This window comes from Pseudopipra pipra, chromosome 3 (genome assembly GCF_036250125.1).
Source record: "Pseudopipra pipra isolate bDixPip1 chromosome 3, bDixPip1.hap1, whole genome shotgun sequence".
In the NCBI taxonomy this organism is placed as follows: Eukaryota; Metazoa; Chordata; class Aves; order Passeriformes; family Pipridae; genus Pseudopipra; species Pseudopipra pipra.
The window spans coordinates 81,685,100-81,706,820 of record NC_087551.1 but is presented as its reverse complement, the minus strand read 5'-3'; the positions used below and the strand labels follow the sequence as shown (position 1 = coordinate 81,706,820).

The following is a 21,721-nucleotide window of genomic DNA, read 5'->3' as shown; positions in this document are numbered from 1 at the left end:
GGAATGTATCGGGCCCACTGTCACAAAAAGTAACCTCATCCATTAGAGGTAAGTGGTCTTACACTTTCCCTCCCTTTTTTGCAAATTCAGTCATGACCCTATGCAAAATTTTTCATTTCCTAAAGTCAGTATCAACATTTTGGGAAAAAATGTAGCATGCAACAATATTGGCTAACACAAACTAACACTGCTAACCTTCACTCTGCACCTATGTGAAACAAAGCAACACAGGATACAGAATGGAGTCTTGGAGGCAGTCTTAAGGGGTGATGGAGTATTCAAAAAGCATCCTCTAGCAGTTACAAGAGGAGTTTCTGAAATGTTATTTAGGAGCTTCCAACCTGTTCAAGGTAATCAAAGGCTTGAGTCCAACACCAGAAAGAGGCACAAGCTTTTCTGAGGACATTGCCATTGAAAGTCTATATGCCATATTCTTTCAAAGAGGACATTTGTTTCACTGTGAAGTTTGAATGTGGTATGCCAACCACTCATCAAATGACTGCCATTACAACCATCCTCCAGAAGAATCTCACTTCAGTGGCCGCACTGGAGTATTGCTACATTCTATGTGAAGTGGCAAATTGAAAGTAGAAATAGGCACATTGCTTGCAGAGAACAGAAACAGGGATCATATACTAGTTATTTGTGGAGGAAAAAAATTAATTAATTGAACAGAAAGCAAACCGTGTTCTGTATTTTCATTTTCAGAAGCAAACATCTACATATTATATTGAGGAAGTTCCTTCTGGATGACTAAGGAAAATGCTCAAAGACATACTGTTGCCTTAAACAGGAGCATGAACAACCTGCCCCTCAACATACAGTGAAGCAAACATGTACATTTGTACGTGCTTACAATAAATCTAAAGAACTCCAAGAGAAAAGTTAAAAGAAACCAAAAATACCCTCTGATATAACAGCTGTCATAATATAGTAAACTTCTGTAAGTGGAAATGTGCTGCTGTGTCTCTGTAATCTACATTAGAGCTTCATCTCAGCAACAAGAAGCTCTTCCCTTAGATGGAAAACTCCACCAGAATGTCCAAAACAGCAGTTAATTTCCATACACTAGACTACACTAAAATAACGTTGTGAGGTCTCCTAGACTCCCTTTTTTTCCTTAAGACTAACAGAAATTTAAGTTAAATGTAGCCACTTTGTGAACAAAGAGGCAAAAATGAAAACTGGCTTTTGAACATCTTTTTGCCGAAGGTAGAGGTTCTCATTCGCTACAATCTGAAACTTGTTTTCCTTTTTTTATATTTCTCAGTAAATGGTTCCCTTATTTCTGCCAATTGATTTAAGCCTTCCCTATCACTTTCTGCCTTTGGCCAGAAGTCCTTCCTTTTCTTACAAAAATTACTTGTTTTGTTTGGCTTATGCACATTCTTACCATTTCATTTATTTGATCTATGTTTCCAGCAGCCTCTTGCATATTGTTTTCTAAAAAATACTGTTTTTCCTGCATGTGGTTTAATCAGCTAATGCTCATTAGCTGAAGAAGGTCCTTGTACAAAGCAGAACTGATTTTCAATGTCACCACTTAACTCAAAGAGCAGTGGTCAGGATGCCAGATGCCTCACAAACCTTTCCCCACCCAACTGCAAATTACACTATGTTAATGTTACTCTACAAGAGATTTGGTAAAGTTATTATGACCTAGTCTTTTTATGTTTAAGTTTTTTATAACTAACACTGCTGACACTTTTTATTGAACCGTGCCTGTAAGAAAACAGTTTTATATAGCTATAAAACTTTGCTTAAAAAGGATGAAAATGCCTTGCAAGAAATAAAAGCATTAACTTCTACCCCCAAAATTTTTTTCTGTCTTTTTCAGGAGCCTCATATCATCAGCAGCATATGGCTTTCTCAAATGTAGCATGTAAAAATCTCCTGGACTAAAAGCATCTAACCATAAATATAGAGAAACACAAGATATATTACAACACACAATCATCCCATTTGTTATGCTCCTAAGGCTGAAAATCATATGCCTACTCTTCACTTCTGATTTTCCATTTTAAGATCTGATTATTTACCCTATCTATTTAGAAAGCTTCTAGACAGAGACAGAAAACTATGATTTTAGAATAGCCCAGCTGCTGCAAAGTCACAGGGATTTCGCTAGGGTTTTTCCTTCCTCTTTGGCACTTCACCAAATACAATTACAGGAATGACTGTAGGATTGTTGTTTTTCTTTAAAGCTACTAAGTATCCTGTATTGGAAATGCAACGAGACAACGTTAGACTGCTGAGTAATGAGGGTATTTTGAACAGAGAAGCTGCTGAACGTGTAAGCAGGGGATTTGGGTGGTGCCGAAGGACGTGCGTGCAACAAATTTACAGAAAATGACAGCTGGAGAAACTCCAGTGTAAGTACACCCCTAAAGGAAAATATCCTCTGGGCATGGGCTGGGATATATACAGAATGAGCTAATAAAGCAGTGCAATGCTTCTAAATCACTGGCATGTCATCTGAAATACTACTGGCACCTTGTTTTGCAGTATCAGATGATAGCACTGGGAATTACTGGGGACATGGAAAAACTCTGCATAGAAGGAGAGCATAGGATTTTCTATCTGTACGATCTTAGTATTTAAAAAAAAAACCAATCAAACCAAACCCACACTAAATGCTTATCAGTCACCTGTAACGCTTCTCTGTTACATGTTCATGTTACCAGTGCATGATGATACTGCTGATGATACCCAGTTGTAAACACAGGCAGTAAGACCATTTATTTTTTATCCCACTGGTATCTGGAAGTAAGCCCTTTCCCTTCCACAGCATATGCAATGAATCACAAGTTTAAACAGCACACAGAAGAGCAAGGGCATAGCCTATGAGTGCACACTTCACACCTCAGAGCATTTCATATCCCAGAGCATCTCACAGCTACAGAAAGGTAGCAATTTTCTTCTCTTCAGTGCACCTTGCTAAGCAATACCTGTAGTGCCTGCCCTGGGGAGCATTACCTCCTCTTAGGAGGGTTTCAGAATAGATACTTTTATAAAACTGAAGGAATTCCATCCAAAATGGAAACTCTAACTCCTCAGCAACAGTCAGTTCAACACAAATGTTAAATAGACATTAGCACCAATGGCTAACCATCTCTCTTTGAAAGTGCCTGGGATGCCTCAGCACACCACAGATAATATGTAAGTCTTCTAAAAGGATCTTTTATTGTAAATCTAAAAGTGTGCCTGATGCTGAAGGTGTGCACAACACGCTCAAAAAATAGGCTGCAGCTCCTCTTCCATTCCTAACCAGTTTTTACAAAAAAACCCACATGTATTCTCCACAGATAATGTAATTTCTTACTTTACAGTTTCTGGCTGTATTTGGCTGCACTGAAAGATTTACCTCACCTACTGCAGCAAATCAGTTGCAGCGCTCTAGAGAGAAGCCTAGGAATAAACTAGCATAGATGTCATGGGCAGTGATGTGGAGGCCAGAGCCCTGGAGCAAAATATGAGGCAACTAAGACTGGTGGCAGAAACATATTTATTATTACTAAGTATGTTCCTGAAGATTAAAATGAATTTGTTCATTCCCTGAAAGCCACTCCAAACAATAAATTTGAGACACTTCGGTGCAAAGCTGATACCAACAGACTGAAAATCACTAACTGCAAAAAAGTTCGAGTCTCCAAGACAAGGGATTCAGATCATAAAACCAGAATTATCACCTGCTTTATGCTGGAGTCATCAGTATCAGTGCTGTGTCTTGCTTTACTTTAAGCATTGTCGTAGAAGATCAGACACTATCAGGATCATCCACAAAGGGATTCACGCTTGCTGGATAAGAGAATCTGAAAATTCAAGTTCTTGTTCCAAAGGCTGATCAGACACCTGAAAAAATCTTGCACCATCCTGTTTGTTCATGGGGCACAAGCTGTCACTTGTCTATGTTGTCCTAAATGAGTGCCAGGATGGTGCAGAATTCCAGTCCATGGGAATAGATGCAATATGCAAACTACTGTCTACAGCAAGCCACAACTTCAGGGCTGTCCAAAGTCTCCTGGACCAGAAGGGAGGCAACTACACCTATAATTTTGTACAAAAGGTAAAAATGGAGTGGCATTCATTCACAGATCTTGTGTGGGATTTGATAGGTTGCCCTTGAAAAGGTGTTGAACTAAGGAAAGTTATGGTTCTCTTATTGAAGGAAGTGACTCTTAAAAGGTTTGTTTTGGGGGCCAAATGATGTTCATAATTAAGAAGCTCTATAAATCTAGCAGAGGCTGTTTCATGAGGGGGAAATTTTAGTATATAAATACAGCTTGAATAGAGCAGGACAGAGCCAATGAGTAGACCTCTCTTGTACTGTATGACCTGATACTTCAGCGTTGCCAGTAAAATCTTTGGCCAAGTAGAAGTGTGAAAACTTAATAAAATCTCTGCCCTTTAAATACATTTCTTTAAGGAATGTACTGCTTCGGGAAATCTGGGAGCTTGTAACAAGGAAAGTCTGGCACTGAGTCAAAATCTCCCCAAAAATTCAGGAAAAAGGAAAACATTGAAGAGTAACATGGTTATATCACTTGCCAAAATAATACTGCTATTTTAAAATGCAGTTACGTAGTTTATTTGTTGAAAAGCCTATAGCCTACCTTTTATGTGGTATTGGCACTAGAAAGCAAAGATTAGTCAGAGTGAACACATTTAATTTGGGATCATGTACTTTATGTCCAGTCTTCTGCACGTAGATCCACCAGATGACTGCTTTAGTAAAGCAAACAAGAAGGCTCTAATAAATACTCCATTAATAACTGTCACACAAACTGTGTTTCCCATGTAGTGAAAAGCATCTGTACGAAACATCTTTGTTTCAGAGGACTGTCTCAGTAGGATGTAAGGAAATGAGGAAGATAATCCTATGCCAAAACCCATAGATTTTGGCATATGTTCTCATTGTTTCAGAGTGCAGATGCCCTTTAAAAGAGAAATTTGAGTCCTCTAAATTTATGGAGGAGGGAGAATGCTCAGTTTTAACCTCACACAACAGATAGTGGAAACCTGTAGAAAATAACAGTACAAGTCAAATAAGGACAGGGATCCCCTGGAAACATCCAAGACTCTGTGAAGGAAGTAAACAAGGAAACAGAGAGAAAGTCATGGCCAGTACTTCAGTTTTGGCCCTCTTGCACAGAAACTGCCAAGGATGTCTAAAGAAGAGCACTGAGCCTTGTTATCTGTCTTCCTCAGAAGACTGTTAAGAGGGGGAAGAAAATGACTGAACATTGACTGCTGCCAAACATTTTGAGATTCATGTTTTGCGAAGGGATGGCCTCATTTCCTCCTGCTCACAGCCAAGATGTACTTTCTCCAGGTAGAAATTTAAGTCTGAAAGCCAGTAATTCCACGCTTGGGATGTGTTTTAGGATAAAGCTTTTATGAACATAATTACAAATTTCTTAAAGATTACCTGCATAAGAAATCATGTACGCAGCTCATGAGAGCAGGAAGAGGCTTATCATAGGTAAAGCTCCAACTCAGACTAAATGCAAGAATAACTCAAAGCACGACTTCTATAAATACCATCCCCTTCCACTACTGCTGTAAGTTATACTTACATGGAAGCACCAAGTACATACAGAAAAACCCCACCACATGGAGGACATTATATTTCATAATGCTAGGTTAGGACTACCTATTCTCAGTTTAGCACAAGCCAGTCATTCGTGATTTCATTCTAACGTGAAAGTTTAATAAAAAGATAAAAATTCACACTGTAAGTAAATGGTGAAACACATTGCAAAATATTAGCAAAGGCTATGAATATAATGATTCAAGAGAGACCAGATGACTACATGCATATAAACTAAAGAATATCCCAACGTTTTCAAAAATCAAGACATAACTTCTTTTCATTCAAATATTTCTTGAATGAGAAACTGGTTTAATATTTACAAAGCACTCCAAGACCAAAATGAGGCCAACTGACATCTCCTGCGCAAGATTCTCACACCTTTCCCTGCAGCAGCATTACTGGCAGCTGACAGACCAAGTTCAATACACTTTAGGCACAATCCAGTGTAGAAGAAAGTCTAGAAGAAGAGAGGAATTCAACACTCTTAGATCATGCCAATTCTCCTTTTCCAACTTTTCAGAGCAGGACAAACATTTTGCTCGGAGATTCTAATAGTCTTACTTTCAAGGCAAGGAAGCAATGGCACGTTAAGATAAATTTTAGCTTGATGAATCATGCCTAAAAGTAAAATTTCTGGGTGTCATAAGATGTCATGGTGCTTGAATTCAATGGCAAGACTACTGAAAAAAAAAAAAAGAAGAAAAAGAAGAAGACAAAAAGTTGCCTGGAAGATGTCAGCAGCTATCATCTTCATAAAAGTGAAAACGACCAAACATGTGTTTCAAAAGTGCTTGGGTAGGGGTTGCAACTGCCATCATTGACAGGCTTTTGAAGTCAGTAAAAGAAAGGTTGTCTAAAATCAGATGAAATGCTACAGCTATGCTAATTCTCTGTCGAAATGTTAGAGAATAACCTGCCACCTGAACCATGTGCTTAATACACACAACACACATCAGTGCCTCCTGGAGAACACAATTCCAACCTGCTATTTTCAAAAAAGTATTTTCCTGTATTTTATGTCTTTATTGCAAAACATTTTGATTTCAGAGACTGTCCTAACAATCAAGCCTTTAAAAGCGATTGGTTAAAAAACCTCCACGTTTCCTTTTTTTCACTTCCAGGTGAAAATTGTGTACAGTTTTCGGAGAAGAAAATACCTGGAAAAAACAGCTGTGAACCTAGTGCTTTGTTATAACTCTTAATATGATAAGAGGTCTATGTTACACAACTATCACTTTTGACTAAATGAATATAATAATTATCTATAGCAACAATCAGATTAATAAAGTCCCTAAACATATATATATAAAAACATATATATATACACACACATATATATGCTTTTCCAGGAAAAAAACCCAAAACATCTAGATGTGTTGAAAAAAATCTAAGGGAGGGGGCAAGGGGACTGTTATACTGCTGAAAAAGTTAGGCCAAATAAATCCGGACATTCTAGACTCAATCAAGAAAACATCACGTATCTGAGGGAGAGAGAGTCACACAAAAGCTCCAGGAACTGAACTTTTTCAGCTCATGTGATTCAGGAGTATTTGAAAAGTTTTTGGCCTCCAGTAAGCTGAATCTAGTTTCTTAAGAGACTTGCATGCCACAGACAACCAATGGAATTAAGGAAAATAGCTTCAATAAAAGCCTCATTAAAAATCACAAAAAATCAGCCTTGCACTGGCCAACAGACTGCAACTTTTGATGCCAAGGTCTAACATTTTGCATGTTCTGTGACAGGAAATAAATACTTCCCTGTTCTCTAAGTTATTTTCTTTATTAAAAAGTGATGCTATTCCTGCAGCTGGCAATCTCAGTATGTAAACATTACTATGTCAACAAAAAAAGAACTCACATTTGCAACACTTGTATTCAATACACTGCATCTGAATAATTGTAAATGTAAACACATACAATAAATGTAAATAAATACATCCTCTTTGATAAATACAAGGTAAGGAATAAGTCTCAAATTGGTATGTGCCAAGTCAGTCACATAGTTCAATGAGGAGGCAATCTGCTAAATAACTTCAAAGCTAAGCCCAACATATTCTGCCTTTTAAGAGAGTGCGTCTGTATCTTCAATATGCTGCATCAGATACAATATAGCTGCTTTAAAAATGGTTCCCAGTCAGCTTTACAGTGTGTGACTGCATCAGGAAATTATTTCAAAGGAACTGTGCCATGCCTGTGTGGCTGCAATAGTTACCAGGGCTCACTTTGTTCATATTCTGTTTGATATGGCTTTTCCTTCTAGGAATGGCAATGCATAAACGGTCACCTAACATTTTAACAGCATCCAAAGTCTTCAGCATAGCAGTACTTGGCAATTTTTCCTCCCTTCTCTGAACGCTGAGTTTACATAAGAACCTTAAACTCCCGGCTGTTCTCTATACAATGTAAAAGTTGATTTTGGATTCTTAGAGGAAATTTCCATTAAGCTTTCCCATATTTATTCTTGTTGGATGAAAGAACTGTTATATTTCAGAAATCCATTTACAGAACTATATTGTTTCTTGGTAAGTCAGCAAAAGTTGTCATATATATGTACATGCTTTGTGCAACTGAAGAATTTTTTACTTTAGGAATTTAAATAATAGAAACTCTGCACCAAAAAGTGACCTAGTAGAGATTCTGAGATAATGCTCTTAAAATGATAATGTGAGCACTGCAAAAAACACACAGCCCCATTATACTCCCAGCATAAGCAAAGCTTTTATCTGTACAGGTCCAAATTCCTTCTCTGAACAACTCCCTGGAGAACCCTCTTTCTTTCCTCATCCTCCTCAACAGTTAGGATGAAGACCAGAAAGACTGGACTTCTAAATTATTTTTATGTAACTGTGGTAGGTAGATGCATGTTAGAGATCTGCTATCAGATCCATACTGTTTATTTCCATAATAACACTCTTATTCATTAAACTGGTGGATTTAAAGTTGAATACTCAAAGAGCGAGTAATGCAATCTTGAGTTGAGCCTGAGTTTTACAAATAAAATCCATACGAGCTTCAAAGCAGTGAGTCAAGTTACTTTGCAGCTGGTTCTCTTGAGAAATAATGCTTAATCAGATGGTCAGCTGCTCAGCCCTGAATGATTTTTCTAGAACTGCAAAATATTGCTTCAGGATGAAAACCTCTCGCCTGAGCCACAAAGCACATCATGTGAGTCCATACAGTCTTCTAAAAACAGTCACAGAAGATGATCTCATTTAATGATTCCAAAAGACACCTATTTTTTAAACTCTAAATTAATTTTTGTTGTTCCTTGTCTCAAGATATAACTTTTGAGCCAGAGGTTCAAACTTCACAACAGAAAGAAATGTAACTGAATATTGAAAAAAAACCTTACAGATGTAAACTGAATAATAAGACACTGCCTTGCAAATTCCCGTGTGATAAATATGATCTGCAGCAACTGGGTAATTTTTAACATATTTAACTATATAAACAAGCCTGTTTCTAATGGGATCTTCATTAAACTACGATATATCAAACATTTTCTGAGCTATGGGAAGAGACAGTAATAAAAATACTCTGAAATAAAAAAATATTCTGAAAGAAAAACAGTCACTTATCAGTAAAGATAGTATTTACATACAAGTCAGCATAAAACAAATACACACAGTTCTTACAGATAAGAATACCTTTTTTTTATGTATGATCAGATTATACCTTTTCCTTAATTGCAACATCTGGGAAAAAAAAAATCAATCAAAATTGTAAGATTTACAGACTGGACTGAATTTTACATATTTTACTGCTTCTTTCCTTCTGAATGTTAAATCTAATGTTTATTTTTTCTTCTCTGTCCATCTCATGGAAGATGCTTTTTATGAGGGATTCTGGTCTATAAGGCTTAATGCTAAATGAGTCACGGTCTAGAATGTAATTCCAAAATCAGTTATATTGGTTGCTTTGCATAGTTGGTTTTGGAATAATTTAGAAAAGGTTTTTCTTAGAAAAAAGCAGATCTCTGTAACAGAGCACAGTGAAAGATTGCAAAGTATAGGTATTTTCCTTAATCAGGACAGTCTGTCAAAGATGACAGAATCATAGAATTGTTTGGATTGGAAGGTACCTTAAAGTCAGCTAGTTCCAACCCCACTGCAAAAGAGATATTGGGGTGCTGGAGCATATCCAGAGAAGGGCAAGAAAGCTGGCAAAGGGTCTGGAAAGTTGGTCATTTTAGGAGCAGCTGAAGGAGCTAGGGTTGTTTAGCCTAGATAAGAGGAGGTTCAGGGGAGATCTTACTGCTCTCTAGAACTACGTGAAAGGAGATTATAGCAAGGTGGGGGTTAGTCTCTTCTCCCAGGCAACCAGTGACAGGACTTGAGGAAATGGCATCGAGCTGTGCCAAGGGAGGTTCAGGTTGGACATCAAGAATTTCTTCACTGAAAGGGTTATCAAGCATCGGAACAAGTTGCCCAGGGAGGTGGTGAAGTTACCATTCCTGGAAGTGTTTAAGAAATGGCTGGATGTGGCACTTAATGCCATGGTCTAGCTGACATGGTGGTGTTCACTCAGAAGTTGGACTTATGACCTTGGAGGTCTTTTGCAACCTTAATGATTTCAGGGACTTTAACAGATCTGGGGAGAAAGTGAAAAGTACATGCATGGTCAGAGGTGTTCCTTGTGAAATATTTTATATGTCAGTGGATATCAAAACAAGGGGCAATGAGGCCAATGTAAGCAAAGACTTAATTTCCAGACACATTTAGCACTTCCTGGAAGGCCAATTAAATCACCATGGTGGTATATACTGAGGGAAAAACTGGAGATGACTTCTTTTGCTAAGGGAGGCACCTAAAAGCCACAGATCATTAAACAGGTTTAAGTTAGCATTCTTGAGGTATTTTTGAAATTTTTAATGCACAGAGGAGTGGGAATTCTTGTTTTATATAGTTGGCCAGATAGTCCTGACTCATTCTGTTAGTCATAAGGCCAAAATGATTTTCCCATTAACAACAACAAAACCTCGAAGCCATAAGTCTCCCTCAAATACTGCCTGCTGAAGAATTTGTGCAGTCATTTGTTCCCTTAAATCTTGCAAGCTTCTTATTTTTGATCAATGCCTTGACTGTAAAAAACCTATTTCTGTTAACAGAGCTATGCACATGCAGCTCATTTATCTCTTCCTTCGCCAGAAAATTCTACAGAAGGCTCCAAAGTGTTGCTCCGGTTTGCACTTGAAGGCAGTAATATACACAAGAGGCAGATGTTCAAGAGGCAGAGTGAAAGGGAAGGATCTATCCTTCTTTCATACCACTTCCCCATCACTCTATAAATACAGATACTGTTTACAGAATAAAAGCACTTCAGCAACCAACCTATGAAGCAACAAATTATTAAGCAGTGAGACAGGCACTTTGATGATTATTGATTATTTTTAAGATGTCAGTAGGCATACACATAACGCATCCTTAGTGTTTATATATATATACACATAAAAATACCTATAATGTAAATATTGATATAGGCAAAAGTCTATGCTCTTGAAGTTGCTAAGACAAATCTAAGACTAAGGTTCCACTCTTCTCCAGTCTTGTAACGTGCAGCTAGGATTCTAAAACAGTCAGTTAATAAGATTAAAAATATACTCATGTTTTAATGCAATTAAACCAACCATTTGCCTTCTTAATGCAATACAAATTATTGTTTAATGCAGACAAAAAGTGTAGCTTGAACTATCTTTATTGCAGTTTTGGATTACATTCAGCTATATTAGAAAACCCCTGTAGAAATCTGCCAAGAGGAAAATAAAACACAATTGTTTTTATTTGAAGTATAAATTTACATACCTTGGCCTCCGGAATGCTAACCCATAATGTTGGCAAGCCAGTCCCACAGTGGGAGTATAAACAATAGGCATGAACCTTTCAATGTCAGAAGCCAGCACTTTATAGAAAAGCTTTTCATTTCGATCCTGAAGACTCATTAGTAGAATGTATCTGTGGAGAATTACATATAATTAGACAGACATCAAGGGAACATATAAAGTAGATATAGAAATACAGAGGTGTTTAGATAATTAAAGTTATCTTTGTTCTATAATAGCCTCTTTCTTTTTAAAAGTATTTTAATTCCTCCTTGTCTTAATAGAACAAATGGCTCAGAAACAAATAACAAATTGGTTGAGATAGAGAAGCTGAAACCATCAAGAAGTTGACGAATTACATACTCAAGAAGCTAATCCCTCTGAGGTATAAAACACTGACGTGCACTGAGGGTTTGGTCTATCAGAACCTTATCTGTACCTATCAGTTGTTCCACTTGAAATGAGACCATCATTAAATATAACTTAAACAAGCTTACTCATCTGTCCAAAGAAAACAAAACTAAAAATGTTAAGCTTTGCAAGCTGTTGTCTCAATAGAAATTTATCTTAAATCCAGACTAATACTTCGCATAAATACTGAAGAACAAAGCTTTCAAAAACAAAGCATACATGTATGGCCTTTCATCCCTGAACTCTGTATTTGTCATGAAATCTGTAATGTTTTATCTCCCAGTGAAAATTAATTTTGAAGAAGTTCTGTTTGTTTAAAAGGAAAACCAATGGAAAAAAAAAAATCAGAGAAATGAGAGTGAAAAAAAAGTTCACGTTTAGCTTGATTTACTTTTAACTACCATCAAACTAATATTGAATAATTACATTACTGCTTCAAGATCCCAACCAGGAAGCCAAATTTCAATGCTGAGTATGATAGATGATATGAGTCGGAGAGTGACTTCAAGTTATACCAGTTCACACAGGTGTATGACTCTGTCCACTTTGTGAATACTTAATACTTAGGAATTTGGTGATCCTAAACATCACCTCTCTATTTACTAGTTTTAGTAATGTTAAGTATTACTTTAAAAATTAAGTAGTCTTCTATACCAATAGGCTTACATAAAATCTTTAACTTATCTACATAATTTATGCAAGGGTTTGTGGGTTTTTTTAATTTGCAATGGATTACTAATTACTTACATTCAATAAGCTTAATATGCCCATCATTTTATTACACAAGTGTTGAGGAAACATATACAACACATTAATTCCAAAACCCTGGAGGTTTGTGTGCTTAAGTATTATTCACATGACCTTTTCTTCTGCATTCTCATGCATCACATGCCCCAATAAAATCAAATTCATTCTTTAGGAAGACATAGTCAGGTAACTATCTAAAAAAGAACAGCTTAGTAAATCTGAATTTGTTTCATTCAAGCTTAGCTTGTATATCACTGTATATCAGGGAAGCACTTCTGCAATCTACAATATGAACTTTTAATGTGCACTATAAGCAAGGCTAATGCAGCCAGTTTGGCAGGTGATGACTGTGATGTGGTGACACAAGTGAAGCAAAACAGTGTCCCTCCCCTTCTGTCACCAAGGGTATTTTATACCCTAAAAAGATAAAGAGCTGGAAACTAAAAAGTTGCAGAAGTACTCTAATACCATCACCATGAGGCAATCCTGAACACCTTCCATCATACCCATTAGTTTTGAATGTTCTCCAAGGTTAAATTATATCTTGCTCTTACAGTTCTCAGCTACAAATATACATACATACTAATTTTCTTTCATATTATTACATTTCCCTACTAGCCTTTCATTTTCCCAGTATTTCATTATGGTATAGCATATCTTCCAATGTCCTTGAATTCTTCTTCATTAAAACCTTTCTCCTGAGGATGATTATCCCAACACTTAGCTTGAAATACAAGTTTCATGCACACACACTTGTGAATACACATGAAGACATTAATTTCATTTCCAGAGAATATTTAAAGTGATGTTAGAAAATATTATGCATACTTTGGCCTGCTCTGTACTGGAGACTGCAAGCACCATGCAAGCCACAGCACTGTTTTGAAGCAGTTGCCAGTATTTAATTTTTTTTATCTGTTTCATTTAAAATGAGGTGTGGCTGCTTAAGACTTTAAAATACCTTTTAATCATCCTTTCTTATTACTCAGATCAAGCCTAGATTTTAAATGGGGTTAAGAAATCTTTTACAAAAGAAATTAAAAGTTTAGCAAAAGGCTTTCTCAAGGGCTTCGAATCAAAAAACTGTTTGTTAAAGCTCTCCATTTTGTTTTTACTGTCCTGTAGCATTAAACAGGGGGTTTATTTTTTTATTTGTATTTATTGTGCCACTTTTATATTCAGGATATGCTAAAGAACTTGCAAAGGTAATAACTGCATACTATTTATAATTACATTTTCAAATATTACATACTTGATCATATCCAAATCAGTGTAAGAAATATCATTATAAAGTGAAAAATACTTTTCAATGGCAGGTATATATCTTCTTTCTCAGCATAGTAACTGGCTTAGTCAGAAGTATAATCTTTCTCAAAAATTCTTTATAAGAGGAAACGCAAAAATGCTTCATCCTCAATGTGGTGATGGTTATAACATATTAGACAACAAGTATGCATCTTTTAGCAACATCCAAGTAATCTACACAACTAGAAGCCTGAAGTGGTTTTAAGCATTGTGTTTATAAAATATATTTAAAATTCAGTATTTAAGAGACTCTTTTACCGAAGCCCACATTTAATTGAAAACATAGTGAAAACAAGCAATAAAACACTGAGAATAATCTTTTGTGCTATAAAAAGGGAGAAAAATATTATCTATCCTCAGACAAGAAGTCTTAAATGAAGATTTCAGGGAAGAGTTTCAGAGGACAAAACCCAAGGTCTGGCAAGTCAGATAGAGAAGACTGCCAAGCATTCAAATTTCAGTATGTCACTTTTCCCCCTCTTGCCCTTACTTCACCTAAGAACTTTTTATACTAGTTTGCTATTATGAAGGGAGTGAAATACAGAAAAATCAAAAGGATATAAACCAGATATCATCCGAACCCAAAAGAAAACCGATACAACTACCAGGAAATTACCGATGATTTCTTAGGATAACTGGCACAACTATCACTGGCACGCATTTTACAAGGCAAAATGGAAAGGTGAAAAAAACCCAAACTCAAAATTTCTTTGCTCTTATCTTATAAAACATGAGAGCAAATAAAGGAAGGTGGGAGGAAAGGCTATTATTTTTAACCTGTGTAAGATACTTAGCTCCATTACTTTGCATCATCAGTATCTATATAAAAATGCATTAAAGACAGAGCACTTTAAGAAAAAAAGAAAATAACATGGCATTCTCTGAAAAAGTGATTTGATGGCCACCCTCCTAATGTTCACACATCCAGTATAACATTTTACCAGTGTAACTTTGTGAAGAAAGAAAAGTCCAGGCAGAAGATGTGGCTGTGTCAGGGACAACAATTTCAATGTCCATAAACAGGAAGAAGAAAGACAATTAAGAACATGCAAGGAAAGAAAAAAAGATTAATTTATTTGCAGAATATATCACAGCTTGTCCAAATTAAATTAGAGGGATAGAATTATTTCCTTGCCCTCGTCCCTTTCACCAAGCATACCAGGCAATATATTTGCTGCTGTTTCCACATTCATTTTGTGCATGAACTCCTGGTATTTCAGAGTACAGCAATTTCATGCTGCAAGGCAGCAAAGGAGTTTCAGCCACGTCAAGGTAAGATCTATCACCTTACCTTTATGAATTTACACACACCCTCTTTCCAATCAAAACTACAATCCTGCCAATGTAAGATGCTGTCATACACAGCAGTTATGTTTCATCAGACAAGACTCTTCTGTCTAAGGTACTTAACAGCTTATCTCTGCAATATCTAAATGCTTGTACTTAAGCTTTTGTAATTGGACATAAAACACACAGGTTTACCCACTGTCGAATTCAAGCTCTGGAGGGAAAACAATAGCTTCCCTTTATCTCTTTTCAGTTGCTGTTTCTATGGGAGCAAGGACTATGCCAGATGCATACTGCAAGAAATGTGCATTTTTTTTCTGGAATTAGGACATTTAGACTGAGTAGAAGGCAACAACTGCATGCTCTTACACAAGGTTATCTTTGAGCACCCGCCTGTACAGATTTCCTTTTAAGTTCCAGCTAAAACAGTCAATGTCTTCTGGCATTCTCCATCAGTGAAGCTATTCAAGGAGTCATTGTGGCAGGATCCCAGTCACTCTTCTCTTTAAAATTCTTTGATACAAGTATAGACATAGGAGACCAGAGTTCACATATTGCCTTGAGGACTGAACTCACCCATGTAATGCACATGGTCTCCAAGCAGATCTTTACTGACATACTCCAATAAAATTGTCAGATACTTGACTTACAAACACAGCTGCAAATCACATTTTGCACATGCAACTTTTTTGCACACTCAATTCACACGAGCATTTTATCTGCAAAGGAGCCCAAGATGTCACTGGTGACAGTCTTCAGTGGAAGTATCTTCCACATGCAAATATTACCAAGTCTTTCCATCAGCGGTCTTAAATGCAGACCTACACATGTAACACAAATTATTTTATTTTGCTAAAAATTGGAGGAAACAGCACAGCTATATAAAGCCCCACTAATATGTGAGGAAAATATTTTTGTATCAAAACATCCCATGGCATGAATAGTGAATTCAGATCTGCTGGGTGTTCACACAGAACATAAACATAATTTCTTAAAGAAACAATTTCATTTGGGAGGCACTTGTGGATTTATATAATTTTACATGCATAAGGGACAACCTGATTTAATTTACACAAGTTTGCATTGATTCAAGATTATCCCTGAAAGCTTATCTCTTAAATACTATGGACTTGTGCTATGAAAGCATTCACTAGCTCAAAGCTGGAAGGCACCTCTGGAGATTGCCTCATCCGATCCCCTGCTCAAAGCAGAGTCAGCTAAAGCAGTTTGCCCAGGACCATGTTCAGTCAGGTTTTGAATATCTCCCATGGATGAAGATCCTACCACAGCTCATCCAGCATTATAAAATAGGGCCACACTGGGGGGAGAAGGGGAAGGAGAAGATACAAATACCTGTACCGAAAATTACGGCTGAGAAAATACCACTGCCACATGTCACAGAATAAGACTGGGAAATAAACACAGCTTCTCACTTTTTAAATATGTTAATTACTAAAATCTTAATTGAAGTATTTTGACTAGTTAATACATCAGTGAGAAAAAAGCCTAACTTGTATTAGTTTCAAACTATTTCTATGAACTGAAGACTTGCTAGTTTTGTCAGCTGAAGTACATCACTAAAACCAAAGTAACAATAATAAATTTGTACTGCAAAGCTGTACAATACAATATAACCTTTATACTAAAACAGGCATTATAATAAAAACTGGCTTTATAGTATAAAATGGCAAGCTACAGTCTAATACTCAAGACACATGGATGTAATAATTCAATGTTAGCGCTTCTGTTTTAGGGATGTCTGGTCACAGGAACAGGAAACAAATTTCTTCCTTATCTAACTATTTATTTGGAAAAGAGAAAATGCACAAGAAGACTCATAGGTGGGAAAGGAAGACACCAAATTTTTGTTTAGTTAAGTATTTACAGATCTTAAGCTTAACAGAGACAAATTTGGAAAAAACATTATCTGAAGTAAATGGCTTCTCAAAAACCTTTAATTTACATTTATTTGTAAACATATATTTCTTTATACTTGGGTATTACTTATGTCTATTCTATGTGGATTAATTGTATTTTTAAACAATATTCTTTCCACCCCAAAGACAGATAGATTTTTCTTCTCTTTCTTTTAACATGGTAAAGCAAGTTTTCTGCAAACTATACCCACAATACTTGGAGACAGTTATTTTTATTTCATTATTCCCATTGCAATCAAAACTTCAGTATACAGTGGTTTATTTCAGTTCAAATGGCACAGCATTCAAAGTTTTAGTACTCTGTAATTTAAAACTCATAGATTATTTATTTTTTGCCTTTCCTGAAGAAATTTTTCATTTTGGCAAAAAGCCACTTAAATATCCACAATTTTTTGCTAAAAAAAAAAATAAATTAAGATTTGGAAATATTGCTGCTCTCCTTTTGGCTGTTTCATAGCTAGACCTGTAACTTTCTAACTGTGATGTTTTGAGAAATACAAGTGTTTTTCTCCTATGACCTGAAGTAGGAGCAAAATTTCTTTCTTAGTTAAAAAATACATGCAGCAATGGGATAAAGACCTTTTTTCTTCCTAAGTTATAAGTGAAAAGAAATTTCAGCAGTTCAAGTAGAAAGAAGCAGTTGAAATTGCTTTGAAGTGTTACATGTACTGAAACATATAAAATAATGAGATGTATCATGAAGGGACTACTTCAAGGCAGAGTCAAGGAGAAGATGGGAAGGAAAGGATAAAGTTTTCCCCTGTAATAAGATCTATGGCTGACTCACAGGTCTCCATGAAATTTTGCACTTTCCTATGCGTGGGGACTCCAAATAATAAACATTCTAACCTGGGAAGCTACTGATCTGTGACAACTGATAATGCCCACTGGAAAGGAGTTAACCTAGAAAAAAGATACCACAGTCATGAGCTCTTCATTGACTTGGAAGACTGTGCTCATCCTATTCTGACTCCACAGAAAACAAAGGTTGTGGCAACTTTAAATTATAAAAAAGCCTTGCCACCAACAGATGGGTAACTAAAAGCCACATATTACATACAGATAACAAGACAGCCCACAATAGAGAAAAGCAAGGCACAGGATGAAAAAAAATGAAGGAACAGTTTTTTGTTCTAGAGCCTACAAAATATGATTTTTTTTGGAAAAAAAAAATCCACATTTTAGTATTCATAAATGTTTAAAGCCCTCCCCAGCTTTTTTCTTGAAAAAAACCCGAACACGACAATACTTTATGACACATTAATTTTATAATGTTTTATTATTTTTATATGTTTTAATGCATACGTATCTATATGCATGTAAAGACTTCACTGACTTTTACTATCACATGAGGTCATTTGCTTCTGATGACCCTTGTGTCATTTGGTTATCAAAGTAAGTTCATGTGAAGAGCCCTGGAACATTACAATTTTAAAGTAGGAGTTGATTTTTCGAAGAAAGCCTTTCAGCAAAAGCATATATTTAACTTATAGATTCCCCATAATCAATCACCATAACTTGAAAAAAAACCCCAAAATTTCATCTGTACTACCATAAAAAAAAAATGTAAAAGACTCGTGGTTTGGTAATTAGGATAAAGTTCCATAGTCATACTTTACCTGTCTAGATCAGATGTCAGCCTTTCGAAATTCTTAAGAATTGTAAAAACCTGAGCATCTTGACCAAGAAAGCAAGGTGGCAATAATCCATGAATATTCAACTGTTGCCTCTCCTCCAAGGTAAAAGCCATGCCCTGAAAAAATAAAAATAAAACCATGTATAGATATATACATGAGATAATTCATTTAAGAAAATTCTGTGGCAAATTATAGCGCAGGTAAAGTTAGCGTCAGAAAAACTATTTAAAATTACATAGTATTTAAAATTGTGCAATTATTTTGGAAAAAGATTTTATTGAGTCATAAGAAAACAGTACAATAACTCCATCCCAGCACAGAACAAGGTAAGATCTCCTGACACCATAAGACTATTAATTGCAAAATCATTAACTTACAGCTGAAGCAGAGAGCAGTTGTATATTCTCAGTCACTCAATTGCTGCTTTTTAATGAGGTCTGTCTGTCTAAAACATATTCAGAAAGTACCCAAGCTAGTCTGAGAAAGATGATGCCTTTACAGCAGAAATATGGCTACGGGTTTAGGACACTCTGACTGCTGAAGTTTTACTATGCTGTGGTAACTACAGCCAGGCAGGACTGACAGACTGGATCAGACCTCTGACAGTTTTAGGGGATAAAAAGAAATTTCAGAGGAGTTTCTTCCATACATGACCTATGAAATGTATGCATTTGTTTCACACTATAGCCACTGACTGGTGGCTCCACAGACATGTTACAGCTCTCCTTTAGCATCATGCTGCTGCACGGCTTCCACTCCAGAGTCAATACTGGCAGATATGCAAGTGTCTTTGAGGCCTCTCTTAGGTTACACTAAAACTGTCTATAATCTTTGCAATATGCTTATCATGTAGCTTAAACACATTCAGAAGTTCATGTAGCAGATATTAGGTAGCATTTATTACTCTAGCAAGAAGATGTCTGTGTGTGTGTGTACACACATATAAATAAGCCATTAGACAGTTGCCTAATATTCTATATCTATTGTACAACTATAGAAAATACTTTGTTTCTTATGCAAAAAGTATTTGAGAAAACACCTTGAGATCTATCAAGAGTTAAAAATGGCAATGTAATGTTTCTGCATTTATTCTTCTGTGGAAAATAAACACTACTGAAGTATTTCCGTAACAACCTCTATAAACAGACTTTTAAAATTTCTTTGTTCATGTTACCATTAGAATTAGCTGCATCAACAAGTGATAGGAAAAAACAGGTAAAGCAACAAATACAAAAGGCATCCTTCATTCTACATTTGCACTACTCCTTCTTTTTCAAGAGAACAAATCCAGTCCCGTACACAAAGTTCTTCCTGCCTTTCACACAACACCTAGTAAGTGATACAAAGTGATAAATTCATACCAGTTAGTTTGATTACCTGGACAGGATTCTTATTTTTTGTTTGTTTTTTTTTTTTCTTCTGTCTTTTTCAGAAATAGTCACCTCACAGGACTTACTCTTCCAGAACAAAAGTATACTACAAAATCTTTCTGTGTCTTACTAGGTTACACTTCTTACACCACTTTAATCTAAATTTTCAAGTGGTTATGTCATTGTGGCTTGAAAAAAAGTAGGCAAAAAAACCCCCAAAGCAGCTCCATCACTCTATCTGCTTCATAATGCCATTAATCAAGTTGTTACCCTTAAGTGAAATGATAACTCAAAAAAAGAGAAATACTTCATAATGAACACTTCACAAAACATCACACATTAGCAGAATGTGCTTCTCCCATATGACACAGAAATGAAAGGAAACCAAGTTTAATAAAGGTCAAAAACTGTTTTGCTGTAGTTCTCCACGCATAGAAGATTTCAAAGGTTTCCAAAACCGTACACAAAGCCTGCAATTTTTTCGCTAATGAACTTTCAGTGACCATAAGTGAGTGTCTTCAGCTGCTATCACATTTTGAAAGACCATGGAAGAAGGGAGAGTCAACTGTGAATAATAAATAAATAAATTCCTCACAAGTTTATTCAAAGTTGATCCCTCTTATCTCCATTACTTTTTTTGGCTTAAAGGACCCACATAAAAGCTATACATGTGTGCTCACACACACATAGACTTCAGAATCAGTTCCAAATGACTGGACTCCAGGGAGCTGCGTAATTTTAGTGGATCTTTCAGTGCTGGCAATAAAGTGGCAATCCAATCATTCTCTGCATCTCTCCTTTCCCGTTTCCATTAGTCGAAAGAAAAGAAAAAAAATTCTAAAAGTCTGTGTTTGTCTTCACTTTAGGAATAAGATACAGACTTTAATTACTATGATAGGGTTTTCACTTGTACTGGAAAATATATTTTATTTTAAAACAGACACGTGTTACATCTTGCCAAGTGCCTTTTTTTAGAAAGTACTTCATCTTGTAATAGCCTATTTTCCACATATTACTACAGCTCCTCCAGTAAGAATTAATTTCTTTGGAGCATTACTACAAAACACATAACCCATCTACACCCCCTATGCTATATATAGTTTGAAAATCCTTTACATGAATACTCCTCTTTGGTACAGATATTACGAATTTTTAAAATTTCTAAGATGGAATGTTAATTCCTCTTTCTCCCCTCAGATCTCATATATACTCAAAAGAAAAGAATTATCATTAAAATATATCACCTGACAATTTAATAAGAGAAGGCCATTTTATGCAATAAGTGTATACTATTTCATTTGCTTATAATTAGGGAAGACCTTAACTACCCAGGATTTATAGTTTACATCTAGCTTTCTTGTAGAAGTCTCTCAGATTTTCTTTTTTACATTAGAATTCTTATTTTTTCCTGTTAGAATTGTTGTTTCCCAGCCATCCAGCAGAGAGGGCTCTAAGTCTAGCTTGGTTTACACACTCCTTTCCCTTCCTGAGAGGTATACTTTGTGCACACCTGGATGGGACAGATTTCCATCATCTAGCATCTCAACTATAATAAACGATGTGGACATTTTTATTATGCAGTCTGTATTACAAATAAATTTTCCAAGTAGAACAAC

At 36.0% G+C, this 21,721-nt stretch overlaps 1 protein-coding gene across 1 annotated transcript in view; it reads right to left on the bottom strand.

Annotated features, from left to right (window-relative positions):
• ME1 (malic enzyme 1) overlaps positions 1-21,721 on the bottom strand; it is a 165,463-nt gene that overhangs the window by 106,279 nt on the left and 37,463 nt on the right. The window contains exons 2-3 of the mRNA XM_064651109.1: positions 18,718-18,851; positions 11,395-11,544 (exon numbers count right to left, since the gene is read on the bottom strand). Coding sequence (XP_064507179.1) covers positions 11,395-11,544; positions 18,718-18,851 — 284 coding nt within the window. The remainder of the gene's footprint in view (positions 1-11,394; positions 11,545-18,717; positions 18,852-21,721) is intronic.